This window comes from Zeugodacus cucurbitae, chromosome 5 (assembly GCF_028554725.1).
Source record: "Zeugodacus cucurbitae isolate PBARC_wt_2022May chromosome 5, idZeuCucr1.2, whole genome shotgun sequence".
NCBI lineage: Eukaryota > Metazoa > Arthropoda > Insecta > Diptera > Tephritidae > Zeugodacus > Zeugodacus cucurbitae.
This window is the reverse complement of record NC_071670.1, coordinates 35,374,059-35,394,424: the sequence shown is the minus strand read 5'-3', so window position 1 is coordinate 35,394,424 and position 20,366 is coordinate 35,374,059. Positions and strand designations below refer to the sequence as shown.

Sequence of the window (20,366 nt, the reverse complement as noted above, 5' to 3'; positions counted from 1 at the left end):
TAATAATTTTTTTTATTCAATAATTTTTGAATTCGATAATTTTTAAATAAGTGATGCCACACCTCGAATGCAGTGTTTGTGTAAAGTTTTGTTACGGTATATTCATGATATATATATTCAAAATTTCCATCGGAAGCATCAGGGTGTCAAGGAAATATTATGTACACAATATTGAAATTGGGCAGGTAGTTCTTACGATATGGTTTTAGATTCAAAAGTGGGCAACGCCACGCCCATTTCGCATGTTTAAACATTTGAGTGCAGTTTTTCACTGACATATCTTCTGTAAAATTGAGTGTTTCTGACGTTTTTCGTTACGCACTTATAGTAGTTTTCACCTAATCTTTGTAAAGGAGGTGGGCGTGGTTACTAACCGATTTCAACTATTTCCATGTGTTGCTAAAGAGAAATGTGTCCAGTGAGTTCGGTTTATATAGCTAAGATAGTTTGAGAGATATATACAAAATCTTACGCAAAAATTACACTCTGTACAAAATTTCATTTTCGTAGCTCTATTTGTGCCTTTGCCAGAACACATTATAGCTTTTCCGTTAACGCCATTTTGTGTGCGTGGAAATGGTCCGATTTCCCACAATACCGACCGTCTCATGGTGCCAAGGAATATGTGTACCAATTTTCATTAAGATATCCCCTCTTTTACTAAAGTTATAGCTTTCATGTAGAGACATACGAACGATTTCAACTCTACTTGTCATCCTGATTATTCCTTTTTGTAGTTCTAATAGACAAAAACAACCATTTTGTGCATGGTCCATTAATTTCTATTCAACATGTTGCGAGAGTACATAAACTAGAAAGTGAACCCTTATTTATTATAAGAAAACCTCTTTCGAGTCTTTCTAAGCAGAAATACTTTGAACAATTGTCCAAATGGGTTTCTTTGTAGAACTTTGTAGTTGGGAAACTTTCGAATAAATTCATTGTTTTCGACAAAACTACATATATTCAGTCATACAGGAAACAAATTTAGTGTTTCTTAAAAAAACTTAGATGCAGTTTTACTACACACAATACATAGAGAACTTCAATTTCAGCTGTTATTATTTTGGTTTGTGGGTAGAGTTGCCGGACGTGCCGAGTTTTTACATTAAAATATCACCAAAATTGAGAATTTTAAAACTAGAATGTTTCTATAAATTTCATAAGAAATCTTGGAGCACTTGAAGATATTCTGTTTGATAGAAAGCTCTTTAATAAATATATGAATATAGCTTTGTTCTGAATAGCATAAAGGAAACGAAATGCAGTTTTTTGAGATTTAGATTTGTTAGAAAATTTTTCTATTTTTGAAGATTTATTAATATTAAGGATTGGAATCTTAACATACATATTTATTTTTAATCAAAAAAATTCAGCCAACACTGGAATAGTGTCATAATGAGAATGTAAAGAGAACAATAAGAGAGATAGAGCAGTTCAAATGTCAACGCAACTTATGATCCTAAATTAAACTGGCTTCCAAGTCATGTCAAGTGTTCGGTAATCAAGTACATGCAAAGCCTGTTAAACATATTCTCTATGTGACAGTTAAGCATTGAAGCTTTAATGACAATGGGTGTGTGTACGTATGCGTTCATTTACGCTCTTTTAGAACATGCTAAGTAGGCTCCGACCGATTAATCGGCCGATTATTTTTACTTCTTTTAATTGATATTTGAATCAATGTTTTGTTTTCTTTCTTTTGAATTATTTAAAGCGTAAAATAATTATAATTTTGTTCATTGTTGTGGCTAATGCTATTTGCTGGGACAGTCAATTTTTAAAACTTTCTCCTGAGGCGAATGCAACATCATTCGCCACAGACAGTAACAGGTAATAATTACTTTGTGTCTGGTCTATAATATAAGGTGGATGCAAACGAATTTCTAAACAAATTCCCATTATCAACCAAAATCATCTATATTATATAAGGGCTGAGGTAATTCCTAAACCTCACTCTTTTTCACCACAAAGGTCCACTATGTCGAAAACCATATGCTCACTTAATTCTGCAAAGTTATCTCACATATTAACCCCAAATATCGGTTAAAGCTCATCCGAAGTTTGAAAATGCGAATATAAGGTATATGGGGATAGAGAACATATTGTTCTGATTCTGCCCATTTTTGGCACAGAGGGAGACTGGTAGAAGAAACACATCTCCTTTGAATTAATATAGCAGTAGTAGAGTAGGAGCTATATACAAAAAAACATTGAAGGGGGGCTGACCATACCCTCTGAACCAAATTTTGCTTTCATAACTTTATTCGCGGCTTAGTTATAGCACTTTATAGCTTTTCAGTTACCCCCGTTTTATGGGAGTAACAGTGTACCAATTTCGCCTAGTTACAATACCACGGAATACGTAACGTGTGTACCAAATTTAATCAAGATATCTTAATTTTTACTCAAGTTACAATGTTATATGAACAAAACGATTACACTCTGTACAACATCATGCGAGAGTATAAACAAAAATTTATTAGAAAAAAAAACTAAAAATATGCAAAGCTGCGAATTTTAAGCAATAAAAAATTAAAAACATAAAAAATAATAATTAGAACAACAACAAAAACGGTAGTTTACGATTTCATTGTCACAAAAATTCACTTGTAGGGGTGATAAACAAACAAACAACAACACTAAATATTCATATTCGTGCGCACATATGTTTTTATTTAAATTTAAATGGTGATAAATAGAGTATGTGTAAATTAAGCTCAAATACATATGTACACTAGGGTGGCCCTTATTTTCCAAAGTGTTCCGATTCTCGATCGCACCCCCTAGAAATATGCGAATAGCCCAAAAACTAGTATATACAAAATTTTGGGTCAATCAAAAAAGGTTTAGAGGTTGCGCAAGGAGCTTGAAATCCTGAAAAATTAAGAATTTTTGCCATTTTTATGTCTCCATATATGGAAATATTTAAATATTATCAAAGATACTGAATGAGTATTGGTTACCGATAACAATATTTAGGTTTTGCGGCGATTTGGTATACAGTTTTGATACATGAAAGTTTTGCTGAAAAGTGCGCACAACTGAAGTGAATTCCCCCTTTTATGCAAAAGCTTAGTTTCAATACAAATATTTAATTCAACGATAAAGAGCTGACTCATTCAAAAGAATTAATACACAAAGCGATTTATAGCGTCATGGCAACACTGCTCTGGTGTATGCAGTTGTGCTTCGGATTTTAAGCGCGACGGTTGGTGACATCGCTATCGCAAGTTAAATCCTAGTTTATACTCGCCAGCAAGTATGTGTATGAAATTTGTGTATGAATCATAAAGTGAAGTAAACAAATACGTTCAGTTAATTAATTAAATGATTTCCGTTTTTTTGCAGGATCGAATTGAAAAATGGATAGTGAAATGATATTAGACTTTAGCGATTATAGCACGGCATATGAGCGCATTTTGAATAAATGGACTGAACACTCTAACGCAAACCCAAACGGTAATAAATATTGCTGAATTGTTTGTTGGTTATCATTTAAAACCGACAATTCTTTCACTCAATTTAGATTTCGCAGACTTGTATGGCCCATTTTCTAAACAGCTGTGCGAGCGCTACCGTACCACTATGAGTTCGGTCATGTCTTTTTGGGATCTCAATGATGGTTGTTTATATAAAATTCTCAAATATGCCTGCAAACATGTAATACTAGACTCGTTTGAATTAATGGAAGAAAATCATTGGAGCATGACTTGCCCACAATTCAAGGAGTTTTATGATCAAATGTGGTTAAAAGATAAGTTGCAGAAGATTGCCACGATGAAAATCATTTTATTAAATGATCATAAAAAGATACTACATCAAATAATACAGCGTAATATTAATATTGTTGAAGTACGTGGTGAACGTTTGACCAACTCAGACCTTAGTGCAATTGATTTGTTTCCGGCTATAAAACGATTGGCATTACGAAACTGTCGGCTCACAGGTACGTTTCAATAAGTAAATACACCTAAACCTTAATCCAATGCAATAATTTCCTACGCTTTAATAGAACCTGGGAAGGGTCAACATAGTCACAAATTTCAGAATTTAAGTTTTCTTGATCGTTTCAAGTTCAAATCATCACCAGTTTCCTTTATTTCGTTGTAAAAGATTTCATACGTATTTACTTTTAGGAAAATATATAAATGAGCTCACCGACTTGGAGGAACTGGACTTGGAAGACATCGAGGGTTTGCTACCGAAAAATCTGAGTCTAATCTTTAAAAACAATGAACTACGCGTTTTGAAATTATTGGGTGTTCCGGGAGCGTTTACCGAACACTTAGCCTATGAAATCAGTCAAAATTTGCTTAAACAGGAAGGAGAAGATGTACAACAGCTAGAGGAATTAGCTTTAAGTTCGGATGAGATAGAAGGTTGCCAAGCGCTCGGTTGTTTGCGATATTTAAGGAACTTAAAAATATATATAAAAGACGACTGGTCTACAAAATTTGAATTTCAAAAGTGCGTACATTTTTTCAACGCATTAAGTAATAACATTAACTTGAAGGAATTGCACATCCTCTATGGGATTCTGACTCAAGATGATTTTGAAATTTTAGCGATGTTGAGAAATTTAAAAAAATTATATATTTTTTCAACAGATAAAATTCACTTGATAGACTTTTGTCGATTTTTCCATTTAACGGAGTTACATATTTCCTTCACAGCTGTAGATATGGAAGAATTTATGGAGATTCTCCGCGGTTACCCGCAATTAACCGCATTTACATTATATACGATCTTTGATTTAACAGATGACAAATTTTCTGAAGCCATCGAGATAATAAAGAAACAAAATCGAGATAAATTACCAGTGACAGTGATAGTATATGACTATGAGGGATTAAGTGAGTTCGTGGTAAGTTTCTCTAATAGAAATTGCAACATTGTGCAGTTAAATTATTGTTTTTCTTTGTTTTAGAGAAAACATACAGATTTTTTAGCTTTTGAAGATGATCGTTTGGCCTTCTCAATAGTCAGTAGTCTAGAATATGTTTTGTGATTAAATCAAACCTACGAAAGGCTATAGATGACAACAAACGAATTAACCGATTAATAATTCACTTAATCGCAACATATTATTCAATACAATTAATTAATATTATTCAATAATTAACATAAGAAGATGAATACAAAAGAGACATTTACAAAGCTGTCAACAATAGCCAATTTTTTCCAAATCTCAGGACACATAGGAATGCGCGCATGAAGGTAATTTGGAAATGCTAAAGAGGCAATCGGCAAGACTCAGTACTATTTTGAAGCAAAAGACACATCGTACTGTATAACGAAAAACAGGAAGATCGATATAACTAATCGGTTTGTCGGTGTCGTTGTCAATTGTATTGAATAATAATATCGCATGTTAATGGATTTTTAGATTATGGTAATCATTTAGATTATGTATACGAATATTTCATCAAGCATTGTAGTTGCACGTGCAAAGGCAGAAATATATGTAAAACGACTGAATTAATGCGAGAATGAATAAAAAGAAATGCTTTGAAGAAAAATATACAAAGTCACACAGAGAATGTAAAACATTCTCTGAGCCACATATGCGTGATCTTGTACCATAAGAACCATTTTTTCAGAAAAATTTTAAATATTTTAATATTTTTACAAAATCGTGCAAAATTAGGTAAAAAATAATTTAATTATATTTTTAAATTATTTCAAAAAAGTTATATTTATTTCGAATATTACAAAATGAAGATGTGCCAAATGAACTGAAATGTGCTCATATAAACACGTCATTCCTTTCATTTCTTCAAAAAAAAAAATTAATGACCTTCACATATGCATATTCCCATTATGTCTATATAATATCTACATTCGTACCAATTCTATAGCATGCGCACACAAGCTATAGAAGCATAATACATACATATGCAGATATTTACAAATATTCATATGCCTGTGAAAAAAATAGAGCTATGTCGCTAAAAACACAAAGCACAAAACATCAAATGTATATGTACACATGTACATACATATTTGCACCAGGGAATCCCTTGTCTATCACAACCATACCAAGTCATATTTATGGACTTCAGACAAACAAAGAAACACGGAAAGGCTAAGTTTGGGCCTTTACCCATAAATTCGGCATAAAGTTTAATAGAATAACGAAAATCGTAATATAGACTATATGAGGGCTGAGTTAATTCTTTAATTTTTACCAGCAGGGTACACTATATCCAATATACGCTCACTTAATTTTGGTAAGATATCTCACATATTAACCAATACATATATGCTGAATAAAGTCCACCGTATTTTTGAAAATCCCATAATTAGGTATATGGGAGCTAGGAGATGTTATGACCCGATTTTAATAATATTTTTAACATATCACTATTAGAAGAAAACAACTTCCTCTGAATTACATTAAATTATCTGAGAGATTTACCCAAATTTTCGGTTAAAATTTATCCTTAGGCGCTGATTTCAACATGTTCGATATCCGGGGCCTTGAAAGGTCATAGTCCGTTTTCGACAATTTTTTCACAAGTGAAGTCAGAGATGATATGTACTACTTTTGTAAAGTTTTATTCCGCTATCTTCATTGGTTCCTTATGTATACATGATAAAGTGAAGGAATAAGATGGAATTCAAAATTGAGTTATAAGGGAAGTAGTCGTGGTTGTGAACCGATTTCGCCCATTTTGTATCCGTGTTATCAGGGTGTAAAGAAAATATTATATGTGACCTGGTCTATGGAAAGGGGGCTTAGGTGTCAAAAAATCAATTTTCACTTTTTAGTTGATTCGGATGGAAGATGAGAGTTGTTTATTTTTAACAGCTGTTTCCCAGAAAACTAGTTTTCGCACGTTAGCTCCCTTTTCGTAGACCAGGTCACATATACCGAATTTCATTGAAATCTGTCGAGTAGTTAATGAGATATGGTTTTTGACCCATAAGTAGGCGATGCCACGCCCATTTTTCATTTTGTAAAAAAATCTGAGTGCAGCTTTCTTCTACTATTTTTCTGTGAAATTTAGTGTTTCTGTCGTTTTTCGTTAGCGTTAAGCCACTTTTAGTAATTTTCAACCTAACCTTTGTATGGGAGGTGGGCGTGGTTATTATCCGATTTCTTTCATTTTTGGACTGTATTAAGAAGTGGCTAAAAAAACGACTGAAGAAAGTTTGGTTTATATAGCTCTATTGATTTGCGAGATATGTACAAAAAACCTATTTGGGTACGGGGCCACGCCCAGCTCCCCAAAAAAATTACATCCAAATATGCCCCTTCATAGTGCGATCCTTCATACCAAATTTTATTTCCATAGCTTTATTTATGGCTTAGTTATGGCACTTTATGTGTTTTCGGTTTTCGCCATTTTGTGGGCGTGGCGGTGGTCCGATTTTGCCCATTTTCGGAAGCAACCTTCCTATGATGCCAAAAAATAAGTGTGCCAAGTTTCATCAAGATATCTTAATTTTAACTCAAGTTACAGCTTGCACAGACGGACGGACGGACAGACAGACAGACATTCGGATTTGAACTCCACTCTTCAACCTGATCATTTTGGTATATATAACCCTATATCTAACTCGTTTAGTTTTGGGTGTTACAAACAACCGTTATGTGAACAAAACTATAATACTCTCTTTAGCAACTTTTGTTGCGAGTATAAAAATAATAATATTTTGAAGGTAGTCATTGTTGTTTTGTTAAAATATTTTTGTCATTCTTCAATTGTAAAGGTGTGTCGATATCCCAAAACAATTTGTAACAAGTAAGGAAAGGCTAAGTTTGGGTGCAACCGAACATTTTATACTCTCGGAATTTATTTATGTAATTTTATTAAGATAACACACATTACTGACCCATATATTCATAATATATAAGACTAGAATAACGAAAATCATCATATATTATATATGAGGACCGTGGTAATTCCTGAACCGATTTCACTCATTTTCACCATCAAAGCATAACGGGAATAGGAGCAACTTGGCAACATGTTAGTAGGCACATAAACTGTACATTCGGACATACATTTTAAAGAACATTTATTAGAGCTGGAGAGAAATCTTCAAGAATAATTTCCTCCAATCGATGACAACAAAGCTTGGATAAGAAACCCATTTACATTCAAGTTAGATTCCGAAACAAATTTGCCATATTCAGATGTCGATTCGCCGTTTGAACTGTTAACTGATACAACACTCAAGGATACATTTGACACAAGACCATTGATTGATTTTTGGTTATCTTGTCGTCAAGAATACACAATACTAGCTCATCAAGCAATGATTGAATGTGAAGCTGGGGTTTCAACACTAGTTTACCTTAAAAATAAATATCGAAACAAAATGGAAGTGGAACCCGATCTCAGAATAAAACTTTCAGCAATTTCAGCAAACTTAAACTCTATAATTAACAAGTAAGGAAGGACTAAGTTCGGGTGTAACCGAACATTTTATGCTCTCGCAATTTATTTATTTAACTTTATTTATATTATATAATACACAAGTTTACCCACATATGCGTCATATATATTGTATAAGGTCCATTGAAAGTTGGAAACCCTAATATTAGGTTAGAAGCACCGAGGTGCTCATTTTCGATATATGGGGCCTTGAAACCCTATGATCCGATTTCGGCGATTTTTAGAATTCTATAAATGTAGTATTTATGAAAAGTTCTGCATCGATATCTTCACTAGGCTTACTTTATATATTTACTGCTTACTTTATATATTATAAAGCAAACGATTCAGATCGTCTTCAAAGTTCTGGTATATAGGAAGTAGGCGTGGTTGTTAAGCGATTTGGCCTATTTTCACAACATATCATTGGGATGTAAAGAAACTATTACAAACCAAGTTTCATTGAAATCGTTTTTCATTTTGTAAAAAAAACTTAATGAAATTTAGTGTTTCTGGCGTTTCTCGTTACTGAGTTAGCTCACTTTTAGTAATTTTCAACCTAACCTTTGTATGGGAGGTGGGCGTAGTTATTATCCGATTTCAACTAATTTCATAGTGTGTGGTGGGGTACGTAAGAGAACCGAGTGCAGAAAGTTTGGTTTATATAGCTTTATTGGTTTGTGAGATATATACAAATAACCGATTTGTGGGCGATGCCACGCCCACTTTCCCATCCAAATATGCCCCTTAATAGTGCGATCCTTTGTTCCAAATTTTACTTTTATAACTTTATTTATGGCTTAGTTATGACACTTTATAAGTTTTTGGTTTTCGCCAATTTGTGGGCGTGGCAGTGGTCCGATTTGAATTTTTGAAAGCAACCCTCTCACGATCCGAAGGAACATGTGTTCCAAGTTTCATCAAGATATCTCAATTTTTACTCAAGTTATCCGTTGCACGGACCGACGGACGGACGGACAGACAGACATTCGGATTTTGACTCGTCTCGTCACCCTGATCATTTTGATATACATAACCCTATATCTAACTCGTTAAGTTTTATGACTTACAAACAACCGTTATGTGAACAAAACTATAATACTCTCTTAGCAACTTTTGTTGCGAGAGTATAAAAATAGGCAACAGCTACATACTTCGCACTAAAAAGTAAGATATCAAAATATTATAATTTAATATTAATAAAACATTTATCTTACTATTATTAAACGTGTATTATTTAATCTCATGTAACCGTCTTGAGTTTAATATTATTAGGTGGGTCACGAAAGGTTAGTGTGAAAATTACCGGGTCATGGCAAAACTAAGTTTGGGAAGCACTGCTATACATCATTGAACGGTCTTGACATAACCTACAAAACGACGCTATGCATGATTAGTTTGGATATTGCGTTCAATTGTTATAGACGTGTAAATATGGAGTTCACTAACGCCGAAATTCGCGCTATTTTAAATATTAAAATCCGCAAGGGAAACGTTCCGTGAGATTAATTGTGTTTTGGGGGGATGGTACTCTAACACTTCGATCTGCAGAGGAATGGTTTCGTTGATTCAGAGCAGGTGAAAACGACATCATGGATAAGCCAATCGGCGGAAGACCTGTGACGACGAATACCGATCAAATTATGGAAAACATCGAGTTAGACCGACATGTAGCATCTAGTGACATCGCCCAGGAGATGGGAGCTAGTCACCGGAGACGGAACGAACTCGACCCATATTTGAAGCGGATGGTGACTGGCGTCGAAGAATGGATCACATATCACATCAAGCGAAATCGGTCGTGGTCGAAGGAGGGTGAATCGTCCAAAACAGTGGCCAAGTCGGGATTGACGGCAAGGAAGGTTTTGCCGTGTGTTTGGTGGGATTGGAACGGAATCATCCACTATGAGCTGCTCCCATATGGCCAGACGCTTAATTCTACCATCTACTGCGAACCACTGAACCACTTGAAGCAGGTAATTGACCAGAAGCGTCCAGAATTGGCCAACAGGAAGGATGTAGGTATTATGAAGCGCGGGCGACACTACGCCGATTTTCCATTTTGTAAAAAGATCCGGGTGAAGCTCTCATCTGCCATTTCTTCTGTAAAATTTAGTGTTTCTGACATTTTTCGTTAGTAAGTTAACTCACATTTAGTCATTTTCAACATAATCTTTGTATGGGAGGTGGGCATAGTTATTATCCGATTTCAACTATTTTCTTTGCGTGTGATAGGGTAGATATGATAAACGAATGCAGAAATTTTGGTTTATATAGCTTCATTGGGTGCTATATACAAAAAAACTCATTTGGGTGCGGAGTCACGCCCACTTCCACAAAATAATTACATCCAAATATGCCCCTTCCTAGTGCGATCCTTTGTACCAAATTTTACCTTTATAACTTTAGTTATGGCACTTTTTGAAACAATAAAATTCCAGCCAATAAAAATGGGTTTTTTGAGTGATATAATTCGTAAGGTATGAATCAAAGTGCCTAAATTATATGAAACCAAACAAAAGACTCAAGTAAATACTGCGACAAAAATCTTTTTCTTTCAACTGTGACGCGTGGAAGCATTTTTCAAAACATATAATAAATTATTATTATTTATTTTACAAAGGTACAGTAATTCCCGCATAAGTGTCCCTTCCCAACATGCAAGACTTTTGAGACACTTAAGCGGGAAAGGCACGTAAATAAACCCCGTTTAAGTGCCTCGAGGTACTTACCAAGTTTTTTCTCAAATATTTCGATCTTATATTTTTTCTTTTAGAATGAAAATCACATTTATTTCTTATTAATAACAATAAATATATACATATACTAAGTATATGTTCTCCTTTTGACAATTCTCAGCGTATTAAATTGTCAAAAAATGAAAAGACACTTTAAAGTGGAAAATTGCAAACAATTTTGTATTTGTGGCTTAAATATTACCGGCAATTAAGCGGGAAAGGCACATAAGCGGATGTTCTTAAGCAGGGGAATTTAAATGTGATCACTTAAGCGAGGATCACTGTAGTTACAATATGATACTGAAACATTGACCGAAACAGTTCGCACAACTGTTCCACAATTGAATGAACATAGGACAGGACAGTAGGCAGACAAACTATACATTCAGTCTTGATATTACTCATAAATTGTAATTTAACGAAACACCCGTTTGCAAAATCCCCAAAAAATCGCTATAACGAAGGTTTTTTAGATTTTCAAGAAGTTACTGGAGGCACTGCACAGGACTTTAAAAGATTTACGCGACAACCAAACCATTTTTGGTGGAGCCATGATTCTGTTTACGCCAGATCCTTCCTGTTATTCCTCCATCAACAAATAATTATCAAAAGCGACAATATAAACATATTTATTTAATATTTTAAACTTGATATATACATATTACAATTGATTAAATAAAACATAAGGTATGAAAATGAAGTAGTAAGTTTCTTTCACCAAAGAAAATAGTGCAACACTATTGCGCATGATTAAAAGGATAGTTGACACACTGGCCACAAGTGCTGCCTGTTTGTTTTAATTACTGGATAGGGCGTTCTATTGACTTCTCTATAACGCTTAGCCAATCGATGACAACTATGATCAAACTGCAATTGTACAGCAGTTTCTAGATATTGGAAATGGTGAGATCGCAGTTGACACCACGATGGATTAATAACATTTTCAACATTTCCAACTGGCACTTCACAAACTCGAAAGAGGAGCTTATCCTTCGTGTTTTTCAGGACATAAAAAAAGAATATAATAAACATAATTGGCTGAGTGAACGGTCAATATTGGTGGCAAAAAAACAAAGATATCGCCGATGTCAATGCGACAATTTAGAATTCCGTTCCAAGAGAGCTGACACAGCTACAAATAGGATATCGTAAAGATTTTTTATAATCATTGGAATATCCTGGACTATCACCACTTAATTTTGGATTTAATATTGTCATCGAAGCCAAGATTGAGCACACTTTGTATTTACTCAATTGTTGTATACTTCAATATAAATTATTTATGCGCGATTAATCGGCATCGGTCGGACACTAATGATAAGCCTCCGCCCATCCCTGCTAATAAACAACAACAAGTAAGGAAAGGCCAAGCTCGGGTGCAACCGAACATTTTACTCTCGCAAGTTATTGAAGAAATTTTATTAAGGTCATACACAAATTAGCCCATAAATTCGGCATAAAATTTAATAGAATAACGAAAATCGTCATATATAGATATGTATGAGGGCTGAGGTAATTCCTTAACCGATTTCATAAATTTTTACCAGCAAGGTACACTATATCCAAGACTATACGCTTTTTGCCATACTTAATTTTGCTAAGATGTCTCACATATTAACCAATACATATATGCGGAATAAACCCCACCGTATTTTTGAAAAACCTATAGTTAGGTATATGGAGATGTTATGACCCGATTTTTATAATTTTTGGTACAGAGACAAACTATTAGAAGAAAACAATTTCCTCTGAATTACATTAAATTATCTGAGAGATTTACCGATATTTTCGGTGAAAAATTACCATAAGGCACTGAGTTCTTCACATTCGATATCCGGGGCATTGAAAAGTTATAGTCCGATTTCGACATTTTTTTCACAAGTGATGCCACGGATCATCTACAGTATTTGCGTAAAGTTTTATTTCGCTATCTTCATTGGTTCTTTATGTACATATATCCTATAAAGTGGAGGAATCAGATGGACTTCAAAATTGAATTATATAGGAAGTTGTCGTGGTTGTGATCCGATTGCATTTATTTTCCACACGTGTCATCAGGGTGTCAAGAAAATATTATATACCGAATTTTATTCGAATCTGTAGAGTAGTTCCTGAGATATGGTTTTTGACCATTTTGCCCATTTTCCATTTTGTAAAAAGATCTTAGTGCTGCTTCTTTCTGCTATTTCTCTTGTAAAACTTTGTGTTTCTGATGTTTTTCGTTAGTGAGTTAACGCACTTTTAGTAATAATCAACCTAACCTTTGTATGGGATGTGGGCGTGGTCATTATCCGATTTCTTTCATATTTGGACTGTATTAATAAGTGGCTAAAAAAATGACATTTTATGTATTTTCGGTTTTCGCCATTTTGTGGGCGTGCCAGTGGTCCGATTTTGCCAATTTTCGTAAGGACAGACAGACATTCGGATTTTAACTCGTCTCGTCATCCCGATTAGTTTGATATATATAACCCTATATCTAACCCGTTCAGTTTGATGACTAACAAACAACCGTTATGTAAACAAAACTATAATACTCTCTAAGCAACTTTAGTTGCGAGAGTATAAAAATACACAAACAACAATACAATTGTAAACACTCTAGTACACACGCTACTGGGGTTAAGTGTTTCTTGTTTTTATCTTTGATATAAAAAGAGTTAAAAAGGAAAAACGGCAGTTGCGTGTAAGAGAGAGAGAGAGAGAGAAGATAGAGACACAAGTCCGACTGAAAATAAGAGTTAAACGATTTTGGAAATAGCTGAGTAGTATCAATTTGGAAAGGTTTCTGGACCAAAAAGTTATTGATCGAGGATTGGTCACTGTTCAAATATCATTTATATAACATACTAAACAACATAAATATTTATACAGAAATATAAATGCATTTACATATGCAACAATCATACATTTATATGAGAAACGCATGCACTCAACAACTAACAATACAAACATATTTACTAATGTAGAATAGTGTTACCATATGTGAAAATATTTGTTTTGTTTTTTTTTTTAATTATACACCTTTAAGACGTGTACATTGGATCTAAATTTAAAAATGTTTCACATAAACACACTTGTTAATTATGTATTATAACACTGTGGTCAACTGAATTTAAGTATTTTATGCGAAAGCTTTGTAATACATATTGCTGTCAAAAGCAAAACTTTACAAGGCTATTTTAGTTTCAATACAAATATTTAATTCAACAATAAATAACTGACTCATTAAAAATAATTAATACACAAAGCGATTATTGGTCATAATATCATATAGCGTCACGGCAACACTGCTCTGGTGTATCTATGCCAGCCAGTTGTACTTCGTAGTTTAAGCGCAACGGGTGGCGGTGTCGCTATTACAAGTTAAAACCCAGTTTATACTCGCACATACATATGTATATACATATATGGAATTTGTCTATGAATCATAAAGTGCGCAAAAACAACACCATTACACTAAACAGTAAAAAATACGCTTAGTAAATTAATTAAATGTTGCTGTTTTTATTGCAGATGAAATGAAAAATGGATAGGGAAATGATATTGGACTTTAGCGATTATAGCACGGCATATGAGCGCATTTTGAATAAATGGACTGAACACTCTAACGCAAACCCAAACGGTAATAAATATTGCTGAATTGTTTGTTGGTTATCATTTAAAACCGACAATTCTTTCCCTCAATTTAGAACCTATATACCAGTGGAGACTAACTGTCAACCCAAATGGTAATAAATATTGCTGAATTGTTTGTTGGTTATCATTTAAAACCGACAATTCTTTCCCTCAATTTAGATGGTAAATACCAGTGCATACCAACTGATGCAGTGTGGAAGAAGTGGCGTCGTACTAAGAATTCGGCCATGTCTTTATGGGATCTTAATGATGCTTGTTTAAATAATATTCTCAAATATGCCTACAAATATGGTGTGTTTGTATCAAATGACGATCATTGGACATATCATTGGAACATGACTTGCCCACAATTTAAGGAGTTTTATGATAAAACGTTTTTTAAAGATAAGTTACAGGAGATTGCCAGGACGAAAGCCGTTTCATTGAATGAAGATAAAGACACACTAGATGAAATAATACAGCGTAATATTAATATTGATGAAGTGTATGGGTTGGGTTTGACCAACTCAGACCTTAGTGCAATTGATTTGTTTCCGGGTATAAAACGCTTGACATTACGAAACTGTCAGCTCACAGGTACGTCTCAATAAGTAAATACACATAAAACTTAAGCCGTGCAATAATTTCCTACGCTTTCATTGAACCTGGGCAGAATCAACATAGTCACAAAATTCAGAATTTAAGTTTTCTTGATCGTTTTAAGTTCAAATCATCAAAACCAGTTTCCCTTATTTTGGTTTAAATAATACGATATAAGACGTGACATATAAGGATGATTCCACGATAAGAGGTATCAATTGCATAGAGAAAACGGCCAAAGGTGGATAATTAATTTACCAAAAGCAAAAAATTAATTTAAAATAGTATTGCATATTAAAGATACTCTCTTACCTAGATGAATAAACCCTAAGGGCTAAGGTCGGGTGTAACCGAACATTTTATACACTCGCAATTTATTTATTTAACTTTATTAATATTATATAATACACAATTTGACCCACATATTCGTCATATGTATTGTATAAAGTCCATTGAAAGTTGGAAACACTAATATTAGGTTAGAAGCACCAATGTCCTCATGTTCGATATATGGGGCCTTGAAGACCTATGGTCCGATTTCGATTTTTAGAATAATGCCACATTATAAACGTAGTATTTGTGCAAAGTTCTGCACCGATATCTTCACCAGTGCTTACTTTATATATTGTAAAGTAAACGATTCAGATCGTCTTCAAAGTTCTGGTATATATGAAGTAGGCGTGGTTGTGAACCGATTTGTCCTATTTTCACAACAGATTATTGGGATGTAAAGAAACTATTACAAATCAAGTTTCATTGAAATCGATCGAGTAGTTCCTGAGATATGGTTTTAGACCCATAAGTGGGCGACGCCACGCCCATTTTCCATTTTATAAAAAAAACTGATTGCAGCTTCCATCTGCCATTCTTTATGTGAAATTTAGTGTTTCTGACGTTTTTCCTAAGTAACTAATTTTTAACCATAGGCAGGTTGCTTTCGAAGATTGGCAAAATGGCGAAAACCGAAAACACATAAAGTGACATAACTAAGGCATAAATAATGCTATGAAAATAAAATTTGGTACAAAGGATCGCATTATGAAGGGGCATATTTGAATGTAATTTTTTTGGAGAAGTCGGCTTGGCCCCGCCCCCAAATAGGTTTTTCCCCCCAAACCAATAGAGATATATAAACCAAATTTTCTGCAGTCATTTCTTTTAGCCACTTGTTAATACAGTCCAAAAATGAAAGAAATCGGATAATAACCGCGCCCACCTCCCATACAAAGGTTAGGTTGGAAATTACTAAAAGTGAGTTAACTCACGAAAAACGTCAGAAACACAAAATTTTACAGAAGAAATAGCAGAAGGAAGCTGCACTCAGATATTTTTACGAAATGAAAAATGGGCGTGGCATCGCCCACTTATGGGTCAAAAACCATATCTCAGGAACTATTTGACAGATTTCAATGAAATTCGGTATATAATTTTTTTCTGACACCCTGATAACACGGAGAAAAAATGGGCGAAATCGGTTCACAACCGCGACTACTTTCCATATAACTCAATTTTGAATTCCATCTGATTCCTTTACTTTATAATATATACATAAGGAACCAATGAAGATAGGAACCAAGCATATAATCTCTGGCTTCACCTGTGAAAAAATTGTCGAAAACGGACTAAAACTTTTCAAGGCCCAGATATCGAACATGAAGAACTCAGCGCCTAAAGGTAAATTTTAACCGAAAATATGGATAAATATCTCTCAGATAATTTAGTGTAATTCAAAGGAAATTATTTTCTTCTAATAGTGAGTCTCTGTTCCAAAAATTATGAAAATCGGGTCATAACATCTCATAGCTCCCATATTCCTAATTATAGGTTTTTTCAAAAATATCACCCCCTAGCTCCCATAACCTAATTATAGATTTTTCAAAAATACGGTGGGTTTTATTCCGCATATATGTATTGGTTAATACGTGAGATATCTTAGCAAAATTAAGTGAGCGTATAGTATTGGATATAGTGCACCTTGGTGGTAAAAATGAATGAAATCGGACATGACGTTGCATCTGTCTTTTTATTCGCTGAACTACATATGTCAGTGTCGTCGTATAGCTCACCGTTCCATCATCTGCGGTATTCGCCGTTGCCAATGTTTAGAGGACCATAAATCTAGCGCAAAACCTATTTCTCGAAAACTCCTAGTACCGTCTCATCGGATGTTGACATCGTCCATGCTTCTGCACCAGAAAGCAGAACGGGGATGATAAGGGACTTGTAGAGTTTGGTTTTGGTTCATCGAGAGAGGACTATAACATTTAAATGTCCACTCAGTCTAAAGCAGCATCTGTTGGTCAGAGCGATTCTGCGTTGGATTGCGAGGCTAATATTTTTAGTTTTGTTGATGCTGGTGATGGCTGGAGGTGGGAAAGGGGTCATGTTCAGAAGAAAGTATCAAGACTCAAGCAACTCACGACTGATGAATAGTATTTCCCCTGGTCTCTAACTTTCTAACCTGGCAGTTATTTAGCCAATGGAAATACGACAGGGAAGAGACGTCTTTATGAAAAATTTAATTGTTTTAATTGACTGAATTATTTTTAGGGTTAATTATTTATTTCACTTTAATTATCACAGTATTAGTAATTTAGGACAATAAATGCGAATAAATTAAATGAATAGTATTCGTTATATCAATTGACAATTCGAATCCAATACTTGATTAGTATTGTTAACTTCAGGCTGAAATCATTTCAGTGACTTTTTTCACTTTTTTCAATGCGATCGTCTTTGAATTTATGTCGTACAAACGGAACAAAATTTGGCAGGGTTGATACATAAAAAAATCGTGACAAAAGTTAATTTTAAAAATTATATGAAATAAACAAAATTATTTTGTTTTTTATTTAACAATACCTAATATTAATTAGTTTACTTTCGATTGAACTTAGTTTTGGTTTAGCATCTCTTACAAAAATTATATGTATTGTACGAAAGTTAAATAAAAAGTAGCAAGGGGACAAGCCAAGGGAGAAACTTTTTTAGAGTTTGTAAGGAATTCCAGAAAAAAATGTTTTAATTATGCAGTAAATTGTAATATTATTTAACACACTACATTAATATGATATGATTCATTTAAAAAAATAGCAACATAAAGGACAAAAGCAATACTTTAAGCTGATTGCCGCACAAGTTACCTCTTATCGTAGAATCACCCATAAACAGTTGTAAAAGATTTCATACGTATTTACTTTTAGGAAAATATATAAATGAGCTCACCGACTTGGAGATACTTGAATTGGAAGATATCGAGGGTTTGCAACCGAAAAATCTGAGTCTAATCTTTAAAAACAATGAACTACGCGTTTTGAAATTATTGCGTGTACCCGGAGCGTTTACCGAACACTTAGCCTATGAAATCAGTCAAAATTTGATTAAACAGGAAGGAGAAGATGTACAACAGCTAGAGGAATTAGCTATAAGTTCGGATGAGATAGACGGTTGCCAAGCGCTCGGTTGTTTGCGATATTTGAGGAAGTTAGAAATAGACATAAGCCATTTGCGGCTATATAGTTGTGAATTTCAAAAGTGTGCATATTTTTTCAATGAATTAAGTAATAACATTAACTTGCAGGAATTGAAAATCATCAATGGAATTGTGACTCGAAATGATTTTGAAATTTTAACGATGTTGAGAAAATTAAAAAAATTAACTTTTCATGTAACAGCGGGAGTGGACTTGAGGGACTTTTGTCGTTTTTCACATTTAGAAGAACTACATCTTTTTTCAACGTTTGTCTATATGAAAGAACTAATGACGATTCTCCGCGATTGTCCACAACTAACCGTATTTACAATAAAAATGTTCTTTGATTATACAACGGTCAAATTTTCTGCCGCCAGCCATTTAATTAAGATGCAAAATCGATATAAATTACCAGTGAGAGTGAGAGTGTCATTGTCATTGGAAACTGGGAGATTAAGTGAGTTAGTGGTAAGTTTATCTAATAGAAATTGCAACATTGTACAGTTAAATTATTGTTTTTCTTTGTTTTAGAGAAAACATACATATTATTTAAATATTGAAGAATTCTTTGGAAACGATGTTCCAGTAATTTACTAGAAAATGTTTTGTGGTTATATCTAACCTGCAAAAGACTAGAGATCGATAAAAAAACGAATTAAGCGATTAATAATTCACCTAATCGCAACATATTATTCAACACAATTATAAGTCACACTATGAAATAATCGATTAAAATAAGAAGATGAATACAAAAGAAACATTTACAAAGCTCTCAACAATTGTCTATTTTTTCCCAATCTCAGGACACATGGGAATGCACGCTTGAAAGTATAATAATGTAGCGATGGCAAACGGCGAGACTCTGTACTAGTTTGAAGAAAAAGGCGCTTCGTACTCTATAACGGAAAACCGTTACATCGATACATAATTGGTTTGTCGGTGTCGTTGTCAATTGTATTGAATAATAATATCGCATTTTAACGGATTTTTAGATTATGGTTACAATTTAGATTATGTACACGAATATTTCATCAAACATTGTAATTGTAAATTTTTAAATATTTTCCAGAAAAATTTTGTTATTTATTAAATATAATATATAAAATAAAAACAAATATAGAAGCATTAAATTTGGGTGTAACCGAACAGTTCAAACTCTCTTATATTTTGTATATAGTTGTATTAAGATAGAACACAATTTGTCCCATATATTCGGCATTTAGTCCAATAGAAAAACGAAAATACACTATATACAAAATTATAGGTTCAATAAATTTTGCTAAGATATCTCACATATTAACAGATATACGCGGTATAAAGCCCACCGTATGATTGAAAAACTATAATTAGGTATATGGGAGTTAAGATTGTTATGACCGGATTTTTTTCTTTATTAGAAGAAAAATTTTCTCTCAGAATTTCACTAGAATATCTGGGAAATTTATCGATATTTTCGGTAAAAAATTATTCATTGGCACTGAGGTTAAAAAATTGTTGCCACTACTCAAATGTAGTGTTTGCGTAAAGCTTTATTTCGGTATCTTCATTGAT

The 20,366-nt window shown here is 33.7% G+C and overlaps 3 protein-coding genes across 10 annotated transcripts in view; 2 read left to right on the top strand and 1 right to left on the bottom strand.

Annotated features, from left to right (window-relative positions):
* Positions 1-5,608, top strand: part of LOC128921882 (uncharacterized) — a 67,205-nt gene extending 61,597 nt beyond the window's left edge. For 2 of the 7 annotated variants that reach the window (XM_054230754.1, XM_054230752.1), the window contains 4 exons: positions 3,352-3,462; positions 3,530-3,949; positions 4,140-4,867; positions 4,931-5,608. In XM_054230754.1, coding sequence (XP_054086729.1) covers positions 3,366-3,462; positions 3,530-3,949; positions 4,140-4,867; positions 4,931-5,011 — 1,326 coding nt within the window. In that variant the 5' untranslated portion in view covers positions 3,352-3,365 and the 3' untranslated portion in view covers positions 5,012-5,608. Of the gene's footprint in view, positions 1-3,021; positions 3,282-3,351; positions 3,463-3,529; positions 3,950-4,139; positions 4,868-4,930 lie in introns of those variants that run through there. The other 5 variants (XM_054230753.1, XM_054230751.1, XM_054230756.1 and 2 more) reach the window with 5 other exon arrangements.
* Positions 1-20,366, bottom strand: part of LOC105215500 (uncharacterized) — a 465,848-nt gene that overhangs the window by 431,280 nt on the left and 14,202 nt on the right. The window lies entirely within an intron of this gene.
* On the top strand, positions 14,436-19,946 carry LOC105216433 (uncharacterized). The gene is made up of 5 exons (XM_054230761.1): positions 14,436-14,560; positions 14,642-14,856; positions 14,924-15,340; positions 18,547-19,283; positions 19,347-19,946. Exons 3-5 carry the CDS (start codon positions 14,992-14,994, stop codon positions 19,410-19,412), a joined length of 1,152 nt encoding a protein of 383 aa, XP_054086736.1. The 5' UTR covers positions 14,436-14,560; positions 14,642-14,856; positions 14,924-14,991; the 3' UTR covers positions 19,413-19,946.

Excerpts from the sequence above, each read along its gene's own strand:
- LOC105216433 (XM_054230761.1), top strand. The coding sequence starts at position 14,992 with ATGTCTTTATGGGATCTTAATGATGCTTGTTTAAATAATATTCTCAAA. Across the intron at positions 15,341-18,546 it reads ACGAAACTGTCAGCTCACAG|GAAAATATATAAATGAGCTC; the intron begins GTACGTCTCAAT and ends ATTTACTTTTAG. Across the intron at positions 19,284-19,346 it reads GGAGATTAAGTGAGTTAGTG|AGAAAACATACATATTATTT; the intron begins GTAAGTTTATCT and ends TCTTTGTTTTAG.